Raw genomic sequence first — 20100 nt, forward strand, 5'->3', positions numbered from 1 at the left:
CCTTTTTTTAAAAAAATATTTTTGGTATGACCTCCCCTAAAAAGAGAACTACAACCACTTGCTCAAATAAATAAAAAAAAAAACGCAATGGCCCTTCTTGGTCTTTCAAAACACCTCCAACCTATCCCAACACATAATACAATTAATATACTCCAACATCCCATCCATCCGGTCATTATACCTCAACATGGCTCATCTCATGGTGGAACATCTACATACCGTTTAATCCAAATTATCATAATTACAGTCCCAAAATATAGTTACAATAACAAGAGTTCACAAATCTCTATACCAAATATAACAAACTAAGATTTTACAAAAATATGGAACTTAATACAAAAATAGCAAAAAAAAGTCTTCTAATCCAAATTAGGCCTATGGTGAAAAGTCATCCGCCACTTCTTTCCCGTTTCCTGAAAAAAAAAATTATTAAATAATAAGGTGAGCATAAAGCTCAATAGGTAGCACTTAAGACACGCATCTTGTGTCCTTGTAAATCCATACAAAGAATAGATCAATAAGAATGGGGATTACACAATGTCGAGATAATACAACATGCTAACCAAATTCAAATACAATCAATGCAATACCATGGAATGCAATGCATGCCGATGTCATTTCCTATTTTCAACATTCGAAACCATCACTTTCAAATTGTTAATATAACCCGCCCTTTGGTGACCCCGCAGCAACACGAAAGAAGGATTTGCTAGTGTCCCTGACCCTTGGTATCCCCGCGACGTCATTATAGGGCCCAGTTAGCTCAACCACGCTAGGGCGACTCCTTAGTTCCCTCTAGGCTATATTAACACTCCGGCCCTTTGGTACCCCCGCGGCGACCGGGTTTTCATAAAACCATTTCATAAAAACTCTTTCCCAAAATTCCACTTTTTATTTCAAAGGAAAAATTCTCCCACTTCATACCCAATGCAAGTGCATGGATGCATCAATACCATGTACATGTCCATTATTCCATAACCAATTCAACTTTAGTAGTCGAAGCATAGTTTCACAAGGATTTCTAAAGAAATTACAATATGCTTTTGTACAATATAATTTTAGCAAGACGAACATATATAAATCATCCCATAAACATGCTCTTTACATAACTCATTTACCACACATAGTTGCATAATTAATGTATACACATAACAACCAACAATTTACTAAAGTTCTAAACAAATTGATCATGCTAAACAACAATTTAAGAGGGATTAATTCACTAAAGCACAAAACTTCATGGATTAAGAACCCCTATCTTGATTTTGAAACAAAACCCTTAAAATGGGTTCAAATTTTCAAAGTCCCTAGGGAGGCTCAAAGCTGGAATTTCTAGTACACATGCGTAGAGCTTGTCGTGCTCTTCGTTTTGCCTCAAACGACACTCAAAAACTCCAAGGATTGAAGATGGAATCAAGCTTCAAAGATTTGAAGTGAAATGAAAAAGAAAAAGCAAGAACAAGAGTGAGAGAGATGAACTTAAGGGAGAGAGAAATGAGAAGGCAGAATTGTGGTCTCTAGACCACTTTTGATATAGTGGTGGGCCCCACGAATTTTATTTCTTTTCTCATTAGCTTTTACTTGAAATTTTACACTATATAAAATGCATCACCATTTAAATGTCACACCATCATATAAATTAAAATGCACCAAATGCAATTGGACCCAACCACAATCCCACACGAAAAACGTGAAAAGACAAAAATACCCTTATTTTGACGAAATTTCGAAAAAATGGAAAGTGCTGAAAATCGGAAATGTCACAATCTACACTCCTTAAAGAGATTTCGTCCTCGAAATCTACCCTCCTTAAAAGAAGGAGGCTCACAACCACAGTCTTTTCGAGAACACCTCACAAAATCCCGAAACTAAAAACTCAACAACCATATTGCCTTTGACACAAGCGTCAACAGGCAATCACACACTACCGCCAGAAAGTTTAATGATCGCCACCCCATAAGGGAACTCATCACTCACAACATCAAGCACAAAACCCACTAAATCCTATACTCGACTTAAGACCAACACTGGTCTCTTCTACACTGCTACATAATACCTTAGAGCTCGAAGAAAAATGGTCACAAGACCCCGGAACACGACAGCATCCTATCACACTCATCCTTCTAAAGGGCAACCCAGACCCCAAATGAGGAACCTCATCTAACACACAATCAGACTTAAACCCAATATACACGTCACCATCCAACCAATACTCATCATCCAACGTACGGCTATACTCCTACAAAATCATACAATGACCACTAACCACACAAATCGATAATTATAATAATGGTCAACCTCAAGATAACAAAATGATGAATCCCCCAACAATTATTCAATCATGAGTCACCAAAAAAATAAAATGTACTAGCCTGTGCTCTGAACACAAATCCTCAAAACGAGATTCTCTATAATCAATGATTGTACTACTAACTTTTTATCAAACACCCAATACCACCTAACACCTTTTGTCACCCAAGATAAATCATGTAAATCTATATTGTCGTATCAACACAACGCACAGTACCATACTCTCACTATTACCAACAAATCGAAATGATCATTGACCTTTGACCTGACATCGTGCTGAAGAGGGATTGATTCAGGAGAAATGGTTGGCCAGGCCATTCTCATCCTCAATCCGATCTCAACACAGATATCGTTCCTGTCCTCAGGTCTAAACCTCATACACAACTCTAGATAGTTCTTAAAGCAACCACGAGATCCACTCTCTAATCAATCCGTCACTCCAAATAACCTCAACAACTATACAATCACATACCAGCACTAAGAATCTCAATCATTTCTAAATCACATAACCCATAACAACTAAGAGTAACATGACATTAAATACATTAATCATCGATTAGCTCATAAGATCCCTGTTCTCTCCATAGCCCCAAACTACACAAACAACTCCCTAAGATCATTTAATCAATTATTACCTCTTCAAAACACATAATATGACCGTCTCATACTTATAATCTCAAAATCAAAGTTAATCATTCTTATTATCCCTCTATAGAATCACACATTCATTTTCTCCAATCACAAAATTCTAAAGCAATAACGACACTTATCCTCAAAACACTGCTCGAATCAGACACCTACAAAATCATCCGAGTACATGAGTCACATCACATCACGTCACTTATTCATCCTCAACCTTTCCTTCATGACAACATCCTTGCTGCCACCGCAATTAACAACACTAGAAACACAGTCCCTACTCGGCAACCCGTGACTCATATCCTACCAGTCAAAACCATTCATAAAACAAGCACTACAAAACCTAAAAACTCCACCTCTTTTCATAGGAGTGAGTCGACCCATTCAACCAAAACCTCTACCGATAAACCCCAATGGCATAACAGACCACCCCTAAACTTGTCCACCCACGGACATGCACAACTCCTAATTTGTGACGACCCCGGTTTTTAGGCCAGCGTGTCTTGTGATGAACCGAAGATTGACCCGATAACGGATCCGATATGCGGAAGCAAAAACAGAAAACAAGACTCTAAGAAATCAAAATGACCTTTCATGAGGTCGTGGAACTCAATGAGAACTGACGCGGAAGCAAAAGACCAAAAATATGACAAATAAGCCCCCAGGGGCAAAATAGTCATTTCTGAAAACTGTGGACTCAGGTGCCATCGAGTACACCACTGGAAGGACAACGAAAAACTAATCAAGATGGACTTAAGAATCACTTGATTCGGAGTCCGGATGAGGAAAATATGAAACTCCAAAGTTTCATAAAAATCATATTTTTGGGTTTGAAATCAATGCAGCAAGGGTACTTCGCAAGGGGTAAAAAGGTCTTTTTAGACAAAATTGGATGCAACTAAGCATACCGTTAGATAGACCGGGAAAATTTAATGAATCTAGACTCAAAAATCACTTGATTTGGAGTCGGGACGAAGAGGATATGAAGCATCAAAGTTTCAAAAAAAATAATTTTCTGGGTTCAAATCTGGGCAAGACTTGCCCAGATTTTTGGACTTCAAATGTGGTTTTGAGGGCTTAAACCACATTTTTTGGCAAAAAGTTGTGAATAACCCCCCCCCCCCCCCCTAAAATCATGTTTTCTACATGACTATGTCAAGAGAAGATTTTATTTTACAAGTGGAATACCCGAAATGCCCCTTAGATAAGCACTTTTTCCGGAAAAACCTGGAACGACCAGATTTTCCAGATCTGCGAGTTGTTTCAGCATCAAGATGATTTTTTTTGTAAAAACACGAAGAAGAAACCCCCCCCAAAAATCACGTTTTCTACCCAAAATGCCCCTAGATCAGAAAAAGGGCAAGAGGATTAAAAAGTTGCTATATGCATAACAGAAAACTGAACTTTGCGATCGATTTCTGGCACCAAGACGACCTTTTCTGGAAAAACACGAAAAAGAAACCTCTCCTAAAATCACGTTTTCTAAGCGACTATATTGAAAGAAGAAAATAAAACTGAGGTAAAAGGTCCATAATGCCCCTAGATCAGAATATGTAAAAAAAATGTGAAATGAATTCACAAGAGGCTCAAAACACAAACGATAAGGTTTTGCCCGGAAACGACCATGCACGCAAATGTAACTTATCTATTTGGACGTGCTACAGTGGTCCACGACTTAAAAATACCACCGATACAAAATCCGATCCCCCAACGGGCAAAAAGGCAAAAATGGAACTTGGAATGAAAACTCGGAATCCAAAAATACAAAACGGGGTCAAATGGTTTGGCCCTTGGCCACACTTCAAACATGATTTATAAGACCCTATGAAAGAATGAAAATGGAATTCCCACACCCGATGCAACTATGGTGAACCAATGACTTGCGATTTTTTAAGGTTTTCATAGCTTTTCAAGAAATCAAAAGATACATATGATACAATATAATGGTCATTGGCCTCCGGCCTCATCTCATACATATTAAATACATTGAAAGGAGTGTACTTAAGTACACATTACATACATGGAATCAAATATATATATTTTGATATATAAGTCTACAAAATGACATTTCATGCTAACATTTGCATGAAATAAAAACTTGAAAGCTACACGACATCCAAGGAATGCTAGGCGTCACAAACCAAGTCTTCGTACCTAAAATATGCCCCAGTATCGTAGGGGTGAGTAACATAAAGCTACTCGTAGGAGATGAGCATGCATCGACCTAACATTTTACAAATTTATCACCTTATGGTGAAACATGTTAAAGGGGCTCATGCCACCAAACGTCTATGTCCAAGTGAGACTCGGGGAGCATCCTAAGCTACCTTAGAGTCTAAGCAACAAGAATCATGATATACATACATGTATGAAACGAATCATGGTTGGGATAATCTAAATAACACGACAAGAAGAATGCTTGAACATAGATTAACATGAACTGCATTTGCAATACAATTGAACTAGGTCTAGAGTAATCTATACAACATAACAAAAGCATATTTGAATACAAGTTAACAAGAATCACATTATCCATGCAATCCAACAACAAAAGAGCATGTTATACAATGCAACAAGGTTTAAGTTCTCAAAGCCATCAACTTAGAATCTAAAGCACAAAATAACAGTAGTGGTTCATGCCACCTAACGTCTATGTTATAAATGAATCAATAGGATCAATCATAAGCTTTATTAGAACGTCAAAACACGATTTTCAATATCGATGCAATTTAACCAACGTTGGAACTTCCAATACAACGCATAAAGCACAATTTCGCAAAGTTAACATCCTGTAACTTAAAATGGAATGACAAATAAGAAACAACAATTTATAACATCATCTAGTTATCAACTTGAAAATGAAATGCGAAATCAAACAAAGTGGATACTCGGACGTCACGCCGGATCAGACAGACAACATAGTTACTTTAGGGTTACTAGCCCATGGGTAACCTCCCTATGTGCGCACTAGACCATATAGAGGAACTATCCCCTGTACTAGAACCACATCCTAGCCATAGTCAAACAACGACATCCCCAAGTTTCCAAAATCAACAAGTTGTGCAACAACGCATATATCAACAGGAATATGCAAGATAATCAACTATCTACCAAGCACAACCAAATTTGGAAACCTATACAATATATGCTCTAAGTCCACAACTAATATGATATGATGAATGTCGAATCTTCAGTGTGCGATTCGTTACACGCTATGCATGAATGATGTTAAATACGAAATGTGCAAATCATTACACAAGGCAACAATATATTCAATAAGGAAAACATATTCTCATGAGTATAAACATAGCAACTATGTTATCCAATGCTCAAAACATAACCAAATGAATATATAACAAGTCTAAGTCTATGATTTGAATATAGAAACCACTTCTAAAACACAACTAGATCATGGAGTAAATTGAAAGAATTTAAATAGATAAACACAATTAAATTATCTAGATTCCGATTCAATTCCAAATAACCTCAATTTAATACATGTTAAAGGACATGGTATGGTCATCACCTATATCCATTCTAAAACTCAATTAGGTTATTGGAACAACAAAGTAGAACTTTAATTAAATCATGCTAATTTAATTACCAAGGTTCTAAAACAACTTCTAATAGTCCTAAATTAATATATACTAGTAAACAAGTCATGGCCAATACAAATATCAAGTTAAAACCTTAATTAAGCTAATGGGACCAAAAATAGATTTTAATTAATTCTTTTAATTAAAATCTTTTGATTTTCAAACTTAGCCAAATGCTCTCAAATTAACCTATGTTGGAAAGCATACCAAGAACTAATGTAATATCACATTACAAGTTTATTTCATTCAATTTAAGACTATGTGAATTAAACTTTCACTAAAGTTAAATATAAATTAAAAGTTCTAATTCTCATGCAATTAATCTCAATTTAATATATGTGAACAACTATACCTAAGCTTAATTTTCTAGCATGCCACAATATAATTCCAAGTTGTATATCACCATGAGGATTAAATCTTAAACATGGAATTTAATTAAATAAAAGGTTTCAAAACCTCACCGAATATTCTAAATTAAAAAAATGTGAAGCTATATGGCATGTAGATCAAGAATATCAAGTCAGAATTCGAATGGAGTGAATAATGCACTCGGGGCAAATTAATTAATCAAATTAATTAATAATTACTAATTTTCAAAACACCTCCAATTACTTTCAATTTCAACTATGTTGAAGAGCATGCTAAGGCCTAATGTAATATGCTAACACATATTAATTTCAAGCTAGTTAAGACCATGCGAATTAATCTTTCACCTAAGATAACTATTAAATAAAATCTTTAATACTTATTCAAATGTTCCAATTTTAATACACGACAATGAGCATATCAAGGGGCAATATAAAATCATGCTACATGTTTAAACTAAGTCATGAGCAACCGTGAAAATTAGATCCCATACAAGAAAAATAAATAATAAAATCTCTAGATTTTATATTTAATCATGCAAACAAGTAGTATAAGCATCACAAGCATGCTATATAACAAGAATTTAAACCTAGAACATCTCCTACCTCAATTTGAGATGAAAATCCCAAAGGCCCACCAAAATAAAAGTGCTCCGAATTCGACGACACCGAGAGGTTTTGTCGAGGACAACGCCGTGAACAAGAATCCGCAAGAAGCCCCATGAAAATCATAACTTGACCTCAAAACCAAACTCAAGAAATGGTCAAAACTGAATTCTAATAAGGGAGAAACGTAGAGCACGGCGAGGGGAACAACAAACGTTAAGGCCAAAGACTTTTCATTAAAGAAAAGTGAACCAAAAGAGGAGAGAGAAGATGGCAGCACCCCTTGGGCTGCCATGAGAGCTCCAGGTCGTGCATGAAGAGGGGAGAAGATGAAAAATGAAATATCTCACCCCCCTTTTATAGAAATCTCAAAAAGTGCCCCGAACGGGCCTCGCCGAGTCCGAAAAAGTAAAATTTGAGCAGACGTGCTCAAATGATAAAACTTTGTGAACAAAAAAGATTCAAAATGATAAAATATGAACAACGAAAGAAACGGCATCAAAAACCGAGTCCCGAGCAGAAAGTTATGCCCAAAACAAGTTTGGCAAAAACCGGGGCCAAAAACCCTGAAACTAGAAAACATCGACCAGGAGGAAATTTCAAGAGTACACAACTCGATGAAATGTGAAAATGAATCCCATACGAGGATTCAGGCTCAAAACAAGACATTTTGCAATAACTTTCATTAATTGCACAATGGCCCCTCCAAAAAGTGAAAACTGCACTTATAGCCCAGAATGAAAATATCTTCCAAAAATATTTTCTTAAAAACCCTTGAAATAAAATATCTTCAAAAGATATTTACGAAAAACACCCCAAGAAAAGAAAATAATTTCAAACAACTTTGCATCCATGCCTTTATGGACACCAGGAACAACCAAGTACTTTCTTGCAAAAGTGAAGATACGTATTTCGAGGAAACCACTCAAGATGAAGGCACGTGAAGTCAAAACCAACTCCGAGCATGAGAAGTGAGGTTGTGCCAAAAACTGACAAACAGAGATAAGACGAAATAGGGAAAATGACAGAATAGGGAAAAGACGAAATAACGCATAGTGTCCGAAAAACGAAAAATGTGAAAATGACTCGGTCCTCAAAGAAAGTTGTCAATTCATATGAAAGAGTCTCAGAAACCAATTCTGAACACTCGAGATGACACTAAGCGACACGAAACAGAGCTTAGAAAAGAAAATTAAACGAAAAAATTTCATTCGTAAAATTTCAAGAAAAAGGAAAGGGAGACAAATGACTGGGTCGTTACATAATTGGAGAACATGACTCACGACAATCAACGTCCTTGCCAGGACTAGAATAAACGGAACGGGTAACAAGCCCCACTCTCTCAAGAGACTAACGACTCAAGCCTGAGTGTACCCGACCACTTGTCACACGTTATCCATCAATTGTCCAACCATGGACACCCAATCTCTTCTGAGACGAAATGAACTCCTTACACACAAGGAGTAAACCCAACTAGAACACATACGGAACTACGAACACAATTCTAGACAACCTTGCCACAACCAAACCGTCACACCCTATCAACACAAACACCTCGCATAAGATACTCCAAAATGGCCATGCTAACCTAAACCAATCAGAGAAAAGCACCAGCACCCTTAACATACTAACACTAGGAACCATCACTGTACATTGGACATTGCATCCCATCCTACTTGATAATCCCCCAATGTGAAACTTTATGAATTATAACGACATTTGATCATCTGTTCCACCTCTACCTGTGAAGTCAACACTGCCTCAATCACTGTGCGCGCAAGACCCGTAACCTCAATCACAACTGTCCACTGACTCCTCAAAAGAAAAAGGTGCCAATCCGGTAATACCACTCTCACTAGTTCTAAAAGTTTAAGCCATCCACAACCGCCTCAACTGGCGCACAATCCCCTCACATACCTGTCAGCACAGAATAACACTCATAATTTTCAACCTACATTCGGATCATACCTCGAACCATTATGCTCATCAATGCCAAACTTCATGTCATAACACCCTCATTGTCATTCATTTAAGACAACGGTTCAAGCCTATCACCCCCCCTCAAACCATCATGCCACTACCAAGCGATTCTTCTTTCAATAGCCTTAATGTAACACCATCACAACAATAAAATGAGCACTACTCTCAATACTTACCATAACTACCACTATTTACCACATGAAAGGAATATCCATACAGTAACACCATGTTGACAAATCCTCAAACAAAATGAACATAAAAATCCAAAATGCTCAACACCCAACTATCTCCTTAAAACCATCAATAATGCGATCAATCACCACTGTCTTCCTGAATACTGGGATCACCTCTAAACTAACTTACTCTACAATACAAGAACCTCAAGTACTAATACCCCATGATAATCCTTCCTAAAATGACTGCACCACTCTAATCCTTGGGAAACAACAAACCTCCACTACTAACCGCTCCCTCAAAAGTGACACCAACCTGACACGAAAACACACATCACTCATGATACCCGACACCATAGTCAACAACCCGCTACAAGAAAAAGAATCATACGTAGCATTCTACAAAAACAGCCCCCAGAGGAAAACAAACACTATGTTAAATGGTCAAACACAAAGACTGTAGCAGACGACGAATATAAAACAATGGTCTCCCATTAGTATCCAACTAGACACTCAAGTCATGCCTACAACCACGACTGCCATCCAACACAATGGAATGTCCACATCAATTTCATCCGAGTTGTGTGCCTGTAGCTCGCTCAGTATGCTAGCCTTCAGGTGCCACCTGCACACGCTCACACACACCCGCCCACAAGGCCACAAAACAAATAAATCAAATAGAATAAGCTACCAAGCCCAAGAGGTCACTCCTCATCCTGGCTCAACACAATCTGTGATCAATACTCTATGGTCACCAAACAACATCACACTTAGTTTCTGCCTTCTTCACTAGAAACCATAACAAAAGGTGCAACCTACTCATCCCGTCGCCAACTCAAGATCAACCTTAACTTTTACTCCCAAAATAGCAATCTAAGAGATAACTCGTAATCTTAAACATTAATGAACTTCTAAGTAAAAATTCAAATACAAACCTTGTTCAACCCGCACAATACCTGAACCTTACAAGTCATACACTACATACCACCTCACATCTTGTGACATCACATCAACTTTGCGTACGTGAAAAGAATCCCACGACTCACACACCCTACTCTTCTAATCCATCATCCCAAGAGTCCCTTCGCTACACCGAGGAAACACAACACAAACCCTCTCCTGTGTAAGAAAATGAGGACTTCCATCCAGAAAGACACCTAAGATCAAACCCTTTCACCATTACCAATCTCTAGGAAGAAGAGTCCCAATGGAACAACACGTTCAGGTCAAACTGGACTCATAAGATTGTGCTATTCACATCACCCTTGCTTATAATACTGATACCTACCCCAGTCATAAGGGATAACTTGCAGAATTAAAACAATATAAAAACACGCCTGCTAAACAATTACATATTAAAAACATAGCACCTACTCATGGGTCGTTTAACTTAGTGATGCACACATATAACATATAAGCATTTGATCACATAAGCAAATTAACACGTAGGCAATTAAACAGGTAAGCAAGTAAACAAGTAGGCGTGTTGCTCAACATCTAAACACTTTAACATATACCACATAGGCAAGTAAACAATTTAGCATGCTTCCTCAAATATCTAAACACGTAACAAATAATCCCATACGTAATGCAAACAACTTCCCATGCAATCCTACATAGGCCTCTACCCGTCGTCCTAAGGTTTTCGAACCATCGCTCTAATACTATTTTTTGTAACGACCCTAAACTGATACCCTTTTTTAAAAAAAATATTTGGCATGACCTACCCTAAAAAGGGAACTACAACCACCAGCTCAAATAAAAAAACAAAACGCAATGGCCCTTCCTGACCTTTCAAAACACCTCTAACTTGTCCCAACACATAATAAAATTAATATACTCCAACATCCCATCCATCCGTTTATTATACCTCAACATGACTCATCTCATGGTGGAACATCTACATACAGTTTAATCCAAATTATCATAATTACAGTCCCAAAATATAGTTACAATAACAAGAGTTCACAAATCTCTATACCAAATATAACAAACTAAGATTTTACAAAAATATGGGATTTAATACAAAAATAGCAAAAAGAAGTCTTCTAATCCAAATTAGGCCTGTGGTGGAAAGTCATCTGCCACTTCTTTCCCGTTTCCTGAAAAAAAAAATTATTAAATAATAGGGAGAGCATAAAGCTCAGTAGGTAGCACTTAAGACACGCGTCTTGTGTCCTTGTAAATCCATACAAAGAATAGATCAATAGAAATGGGGATCACACAATGTCGGGATAATACAACATGCTAACCAAATTCAAATACAATCAATGCAATGCCATGGAATGCAATGCATGCCGATGTCATTTCCCATTTTCAACATTTGAAACCATCACTTTCAAACTGTTAATATAATCCGCCCTTTGGTGACCCCGCAACGACACGAGAGAAGGATTGGCTAGTGTCCCTGACCCTTGGTATCCCCGCGACGTCATTATGGAGCCCAGCTAACTCAACCACGCTAAGGCGACTCCCTAATTCCCTCTAGGCTATATTAGCACTCCGGCCCTTTGGTACCCCCGCGGCGACCGAGTTTTCATAAAACCATTTCATAAAAACTCTTTCCCAAAATTTCACTTTTTATTTCAAAGGAAAAATTCTCCCACTTTATGCCCAATGCAAGTGCACGGATGCATCAATACCATGTAAATGTCCATTATTCCACAACCAATTCAACTTTAGTAATCGAAGCATAGTTTCACAAGGATTCTTAAAGAAATTACAACATGCTTTTATACAATATAATTTTAGCAAAACGAACATATATAAATCATCCTATAAACATGTTCTTTACATAACTCATTTACCACACATAGTTGTACAATTAATGTATACACATAAAAACCAACAATTTACTAAAGTTCTAAACAAATTGATCATGCTAAACAACAATTTAAGAGGGATTAATTCACTAAAGCACAAGACTTCATGGATTAAGAACCCCTACCTTGATTTTGAACAAAACCCTAAAAATGGGTTCAAATTTTTGAAGTCCCTGGGGAGGCTCAAAGCTGGAATTTCTGGTACACATGCGTAGAGCTCGTCATGCTCTTCGTTTTGCCTCAAACGGCACTCAAAAACTCCAACGATTGAAGATGGAATCAAGCTTCAAATCTTGATTCAAAAATTTGAAGTAAAATGAAAAAGAAAAAGCAAGAACAAGAGTGAGAGAGAGGAACTTATGGGGAGAGAAATGAGAAGGCAGACTTGTGGTCTCTAGACCACTTTTGATATAATGGTGGGCCCCACGAATTTTATTTCTTTTCTCATTATCTTTTACTTGAAATTTTACACCATATAAAATGCATCACCATTTAAATGTCACACCATCATATAAATTAATATGCACTAAATGCAATTGGACCCAACCACAATCCCACACGAAAAACGTGAATATACAGAAATACCCTTACTTCGACGAAATTCCAAAAAAATGGAAAGTGCCGAAAATCGGAAACGTCACAGGTGTGAACACATTAATTTCTTTGCACAAGTTAGTAGATACAGAAAAGGACTTTAGCACAACAAAAGAAGAAGATGGTGACAAGAAGTTTGATGCTAAAATTAAGCAATAAGACTTAATTAATGATCAGCGGGTTAATGATTTTTTCCAAATCAGATGTCCAAGATGGTATGGAAGAATTCGGGCTTCAAATTGGTAAAATATCATTATTTGACGAGATTGTGAATGGGGAAGTTTTTATTCTAGAAGATGCCAATGAAGATATTTTGGTGCCGTGTTTTGAACGTTCTCACAACAATGAACAATATGCTTTTGTGGTAGGCAAGATTTCAGGTTATTCGCAGCCAAACTTGAGATTGAGTTTTTTTTAAGTGGATGGGATTGATGTAGGACATAATTTCAATCAGTTCGACAAGTCCGTTTTCGACTCGAAAGGAGTGTTCTTTGGGTGGAAACAACGCATTGAGAAAAACCACTCAGGGTCATGTCATTTTGCGGCTAAAAACCTTCATTTATGACTCCGAAATCGCGATTTATTGTGTTATAAGAGGCCTGCTAATTATTTCAGAAGTTTGTTCAAGGCCTAACAAACTTCGATTGCCCTCAAATTTTAGATTTAATAGTTTTTTTTTTTTTTTTTTTTTAATTAGGTTTCTTATTCTATTTTTTTTTTCTTAGTTTCTTTATTTTTTAATTTGCAAGAGCATAATTTAACTATTGATTAATAATATTTTTAATTATTTTGTAATTTTTATTTAATTTTGTGGATTCAATGTTACCCTTGTGAATTGAAAGTAATTAACCATGTTTCTTGTGAACGATTTCACAGCTTCAGCTAGGTCAAATGAAAGAATCCAAGTCCAATGTGTTATAATTTACTTATACCAATTCAATAACTTATACCAGTCGAGACTTGGTCTAGTCCAGTTATTTTTTTTATTTTCTACGTAGTATTTTTTTTTCCCAGTCAGAAACGAAAGAAGTACAGGGAAGAAACAACAGAATATTCAAATTAATGCAGTTTTTTTTATTTTCTACGTAGTATTTTTTTTTCCAGTCAGAAACGAAAGAAGTACAGGGAAGAAACAACAGAATATTCAAATTTATGCAGTTCGGTCAGAAACGAAAGAATTACAGGGAAGAAACAACAGAAAAAATACTACGCAGAAAATAAAAAGAATAACTGGACTAGACTTTGATTAAACATATATAACAACGTACGTACGTACCCACGTCTTAAGAACAGATTTGGAATGCCAAACAGATTGTGATATATCAATCGTGGAATACAAGTACCTCTATTGGATCCATTGAAAGTTCAATGTTCTTCCCTTTCCTCTTCACACGCAGTGATCATGATATTTCCTAGTGTCTTCGCTTGTCCATCTTTCTCTCTCTCTCTCTATATATATAGTAACGTACGCAACCTCGATAAACACAGCTCTATGTGCTTAATCCCTATACAAAGCTAAGTATACACCTATACTCCATGAGCATCTATCATAAAATACAATTCATGGATGCACCATCTCTGATCCTTGTTCTTTCTATGCTACTATCATCAGTACCATTTGCATCTTCAACAGTACCTCATAGTTTAACTAAAGGCTATTCTCTCGTAGTCGAGAGTCAGAACCACTTTCTGCTTTCACCAAACGGCCTATTCTCTGCTGGTTTTCAGAGTGTTGGTGATAATGCTTATTGCTTTGCAATATGGTTCACTGAACCATTCCAGAATGGAAACCACACAATGGTTTGGATGGCCAACCGAGACCAGCCAGTTAATGGGAAGCTCTCAACCCTCTCCCTACTGAGAAACGGTAATCTTGTACTAACGGATGCTGGGCAACTCACCATTTGGTCCACCAACACTGGTTCGGTTTCTGTAGTGCAATTGCAGCTTCAAAACAATGGTAATCTTGTCCTCATTACCTCTGAGGGTTTTACTATTTGGCAAAGTTTTCATTCACCAACAGATACACTTCTTCCAAATCAACCTCTCACCAGAGAGACAGTTTTGATCTCGTCACGTAGCCAAACCAATTATTCTTCTGGTTTTTACAAGTTCTATTTCGACAATGATAATGTCCTTCGTCTTGGCTTTGATGGCCTTCAAATATCTAGCGTTTATTGGCCCACTCCTTGGCTAAGTATTTTTCAAAATGAAAGGTCCCCATACAATCCAAATAGAACTGCAATACTCGATGAATCAGGCCGTTTCAGGTCATCTGATGATTTCCAGTTCAGAGCTACGGATTTTGGTGTCGGGCCTCAGAGGAGATTGACCATTGACGCGGATGGTAATCTTCGATTGTACAGTCTAGATGAGAGGAGACGAAGTTGGGTAGTTTCCTGGCAAGCCATGGCTCAACCGTGCCAGATTCATGGCGTGTGTGGACCTAACAGTATGTGTACTTATGGTCCACATGGTAGGAATTGCGCTTGTGTACCCGGATATAAGTTGAAAAATCACACTGATTGGTCCTATGGATGTGAACCAGAATTCAATCTGTCTAGTAACAAGGATGAAACTGGTTTCATCCATCTTCCTACTGTTGAATTCTATGGCCACGATAGTGGCCTCGTCAAAAATTACACCTTAAAGAGTTGTGAGGATGAATGCTTGAAGTTTCCTAATTGCAAAGGGTTCCAATACAAATCTAATTCGGGTAAAGGTCAAAATGCCTGTTACTTTAAGACACTGTTGTGGAATGGGTATCATTCTCCGAGTTTTGAACTTTCAATGTACATAAAATTGCCCAAAAGTATAGTCTCCTCGTATAACAAGCCGGTTCAACAATTCATATTAGATTGCTCCGCCCAACTCAATATGCAGCTCTATAGACCTTATAAGAAATCTCCTGAAAATGGGATAGTGAAGTTTGCACTTCGGTTTGCTTGTGGAATTGGAGGAGTTGAAATCATGTTGATCATGCTCGTGTGGTGTTTCTTATATAGAACCCAAACAAAGTCACATGCAGCTATGCAAGTTTACCATCAAGTTGATTATGGATTCAAGCGATTCACCTATGCGGCACTAAAGAAGGCGTCTAAGAATTTTAGAGAAGAGATTGGAAGAGGAGGTGGTGGTGTTGTATATAAAGGCACACTATCTGATAATCGTGTAGTGGCAATAAAACGTCTCAATGGAGCTAAGCAAGGAGAAGCGGAGTTCTTGGCAGAGGTGAGCACAATTGGGAGGCTTAACCACATGAATTTGATAGAGATGTGGGGATATTGTGCGGAGGGAAAGCACAGGCTTTTGGTGTACGAGTACATGGAGCATGGATCCTTGGCCGAAAATTTAAATGCTAACACACTTGATTGGGAGAAGAGGTTCAATATTGCATTAGGTACAGCTAAAGGGCTTGCTTATCTGCATGAAGAGTGCTTGGAATGGGTTTTACATTGTGATGTGAAGCCACACAACATACTCCTGGATTCTAATTACCAGCCGAAGGTGTCAGATTTCGGGCTGTCTAAACTATTGAACAGAAGTGGTGATAACAATTCGAGCTTTTCCAGGATAAGAGGAACAAGAGGTTATATGGCTCCTGAGTTGGTATCCAATCTCCCTGTCACCTCAAAAGTTGATGTTTATAGCTTTGGAGTCGTCGTATTGGAGATTGTAGCCAAAGAGAGGGCAACAACAGGCGTTGACACCATCAACGGTAACTGTGATAAAGGCAAGGTGGAAATTCTGGTTGGAGTTGCTTTACGATGTGTAGAGGAAGACAAAAATGCCAGACCAACAATGAGCCAGGTAGTTGAAATGCTTCTACGCCATCAAAATGATAATTAGAAGAGGCAATTCATTGTTGCGGCGACGGACATTAATGCATACTTAATGATCATTGCATGTAGTTCTTTTTTTCTCTTTTTTTTTCTTTTTTTTTTTTTAAATGAGTTTTTATTTCTGTGTGTTTGTTTCACAATTGTAGCTTAGTAAGTCCATACCTATGGACCTACTTTTTAACGTTTAACGTCCCTTGTATTTTTTGCAAAGAATTTATGGTATTGATAATGGGAGGATTATTTAGATTTGCGTTTGAATTGGTATTGTATGTATACAAGAAATGGGGAGTCAGTTAATCATCTTTGGTGCATACATTCTCTCGTGACTCACCTTGGTTGGAATTTTATTTTTGTCTTGTTAGGTGTTGAGTGGGTTATGCCTAAGTTTAGGACAGGATTGATTGATGCTCGGAGAGACGGTCATGTGGGCCCTCAGGCTCAAGAGGTTGGGAGAGTGGCTCCCTCTTGTGTTTGCTAGTACATTTGGAAGGAAATAAGAGATCCTTCGATGGAGAGGACTCTCCTTCTAGGGTTTAAAGTTTTTCCATTGTTTGCTATCTTTTTTGTTAGGTTTTGGAAAGAAATTGTAAAATCTTTAGAGGAAATAATTGGTTTTTTGGGCTCTTTTAGTCTTTAAGGCCTTTCGGCTTTTGTTCAGTGTGTAGTTCTTATCATTCTTTTGTGATTACAAATATGAAATGATATAAGAATAGAATGATTATCACTATTCTAGTGTTTGATTGGATCAATTTATAACTTATAATAGAATGAATTTTAAATAAAATTCACCAAAATCCCCCTCTCAATAACAAATCTATTGAAGGGCAAAATGTTCCAACACCTCTCAAATTTGCCTTTATTACTGATAAATTAAACTAGTGGAATAAAAAGCTCAATCAAACCTCCCCTCAAAAGTCAACTAATTTTAAAAAATAAAATATCAAAACTGCTCCGCCCTTCATTTAATTACGGGTAAAATACAGCCACACCCCCTAAGGTTTAGCAAAAAGACATTCAGAGAAAACTTATCTCTTTTTTGGACAAAGATACCCCATGAAGGTTCAAAAATGAACAAAGACATCCCTTTATATGAAAAATTGACCAAATTACCCTTTGACCATTTATGAGACTTTTTTAACTTTACAATTTAATAAATTGGACCAATCTACCCTCATGAATAATTTATGCATAAAAAAAAGTAAAAAAAAAAATACTTTATATTGTTCACTTTTTTTTTTTTTTTTTTTTGTTATTTACTTTATAAATATATGTCCCAACTTCTTAAAAAGGTAGACGTTTAAAATGATTTTTTAATTCAATACATATATTTCAAATAAATTATATTTGTTAATAATAAAAAAAAAGGAAAAATAAAAAAATAAAACTAAGGGGAAAAAAAAAAAAAGTATGCATAAAGTTAAGATGCATAAAGTTATATTGGAAAATGCATAATATTTTATATATAATTTAAGATGCATAAAGTTATATTGGTACCATATTTTTTATTTTTAAGGAAAAGAGATTGGTTTAATTTTTTTAGATGAAAGAATTAAGAATCTTAATTTAAAAATAAAAAAGAAAAAGAAAAAAAGTAATAACAAAATATAATTTATTTGAAATATATGTATTGGATCAAAAAATTATTTTAGACGTCTACATTTTTAAGAAATTGGAACATTTATAAAGTCAGGAACAAAAAAAAAAAAAAAAAGTGAACAATATAAAGTTTTTTTTTTCGTTTTTTTTTTTTTTTTTTTTTTTTTTTTTATGCATAAATTGTTCATGAGGGTAGATTGGTCCAATTTATTAAATTGTAAAGTTTAAAAAGTCTCCTAAACTGTCAAAGGGTGATTTGGTCAATTTTTCATGTAAAGGGGTGTCTTTGTTTATTTTTAAACCTTCAGAGGTATTTTTGTCCAAAAAATAGGTAAATTTTGTCTGAGCGTTCTTTTGTCAAATTTCAGAAGGTGTGATTGTACTTTACCTTTTAATTAATTAACAAGATATTTTTAAGTGTAGACCTCATTTTACCGTTATACCCTTTGTATATGCTGGTTGTATGGGACTTGTTACACGTTAGTTCTTTTATCTCCTCTTCTTTGCTACACGGTGCCGCCGCAACGAAGCTAGAGCCACCAATAACCAATACCCACCACAGCCAGCCGCCACCAGCGGCGCCAATTCTAATTCCGGCCTTGTAACCATTTGACATTTTCGACCACCAAATTTAACTCCGGTGCCGTCAACTGCCCCCTATAACCCTCATTCACCCTATTCTGACAACCATTGCGACCTCCATAACCTCTGCCACCACCACCGTTGTAAAAACCACCCCACCACGGTTTGATTTTGCACCACCACTATAGAGTTGTATGTATTTGTAAGGCTCATTAATTTGAAAGTTCCATGTTTATTTATTTTTATCATGTTGATGAAACTGTGAAATGTTGATGATAATGTGTTGGGGTTTTTGGGATTCTGATCTTGAGAGCAATCCAAGTTCTTTCATCGTAGAAAATATGGGGATTTGGGTCTACAAGTTCCAAATCTTGCTCGACCCAATTAAACCTATCTTCAAATATGGGCTTTGTGGCAAAAGTGGGTTTATGGAGGACAAGGAGGTTACCAAAATCAAATATAGGAAAAAATTGAGTGCCCATGGTTGTTTTACCGTTCCACATATCAACCCTCCCTTCACAGCCTCACAAGTATCAAGGTGGCGGTGGTTGTGAAAAAGATGATTGTTGTAATTATGACTGTGTAATGGATTTGAACAAAATCTTGAATTTGAAAGAAAAAAAATAGTAGCAAGTCTATTTAGAAGTTTAAATGGAGGCATTTGTGTTAAATGCCCTTGGTCTTCTGACAATTTACAAGTGTATTAAAAAGAGCAATATAGACATTAAATTTTTTTTGTGTATGTGTCAGCAAAGAAAGGTAGGGGTACAATGGTAAAAATATATTTTTCATTAAAAAATAACTGCAATAAATGTTAACCTGAGAGAATGTGAGAGCATTTTACTCTAAATTAAACTAACAAAATCCTCCTAACAATCTTTTATAATTTTTAAAAGGAAATTAATATTTAGTTTTGGGCCGTTTGGGTTAAACTTATCTCCATTGATCTTTCTAAAAGGAGTTTTGTTACAAGGAATTTATAAGAAAAAATTACG

General features: G+C 36.5%; 1 protein-coding gene across 1 annotated transcript; it reads left to right on the forward strand.

The window, feature by feature from the left end:
* The first annotated feature begins 14669 nt into the window (after positions 1 to 14669).
* On the forward strand, positions 14670 to 17227 carry LOC132279436 (putative receptor protein kinase ZmPK1). Its single transcript, XM_059781415.1, has one exon. The coding sequence runs from the start codon at positions 14682 to 14684 to the stop codon at positions 16932 to 16934; it is 2253 nt and encodes a 750-aa protein (XP_059637398.1). The 5' UTR covers positions 14670 to 14681; the 3' UTR covers positions 16935 to 17227.
* Positions 17228 to 20100: the final 2873 nt, after the last annotated feature.

The sequence above is a fragment of the Cornus florida genome, unplaced genomic scaffold, assembly GCF_030987335.1.
Source record: "Cornus florida cultivar Cherokee Brave unplaced genomic scaffold, ASM3098733v1 CherokeeBrave_3.0.0_Hap2_Chr10, whole genome shotgun sequence".
Taxonomy (NCBI): Eukaryota; Viridiplantae; Streptophyta; class Magnoliopsida; order Cornales; family Cornaceae; genus Cornus; species Cornus florida.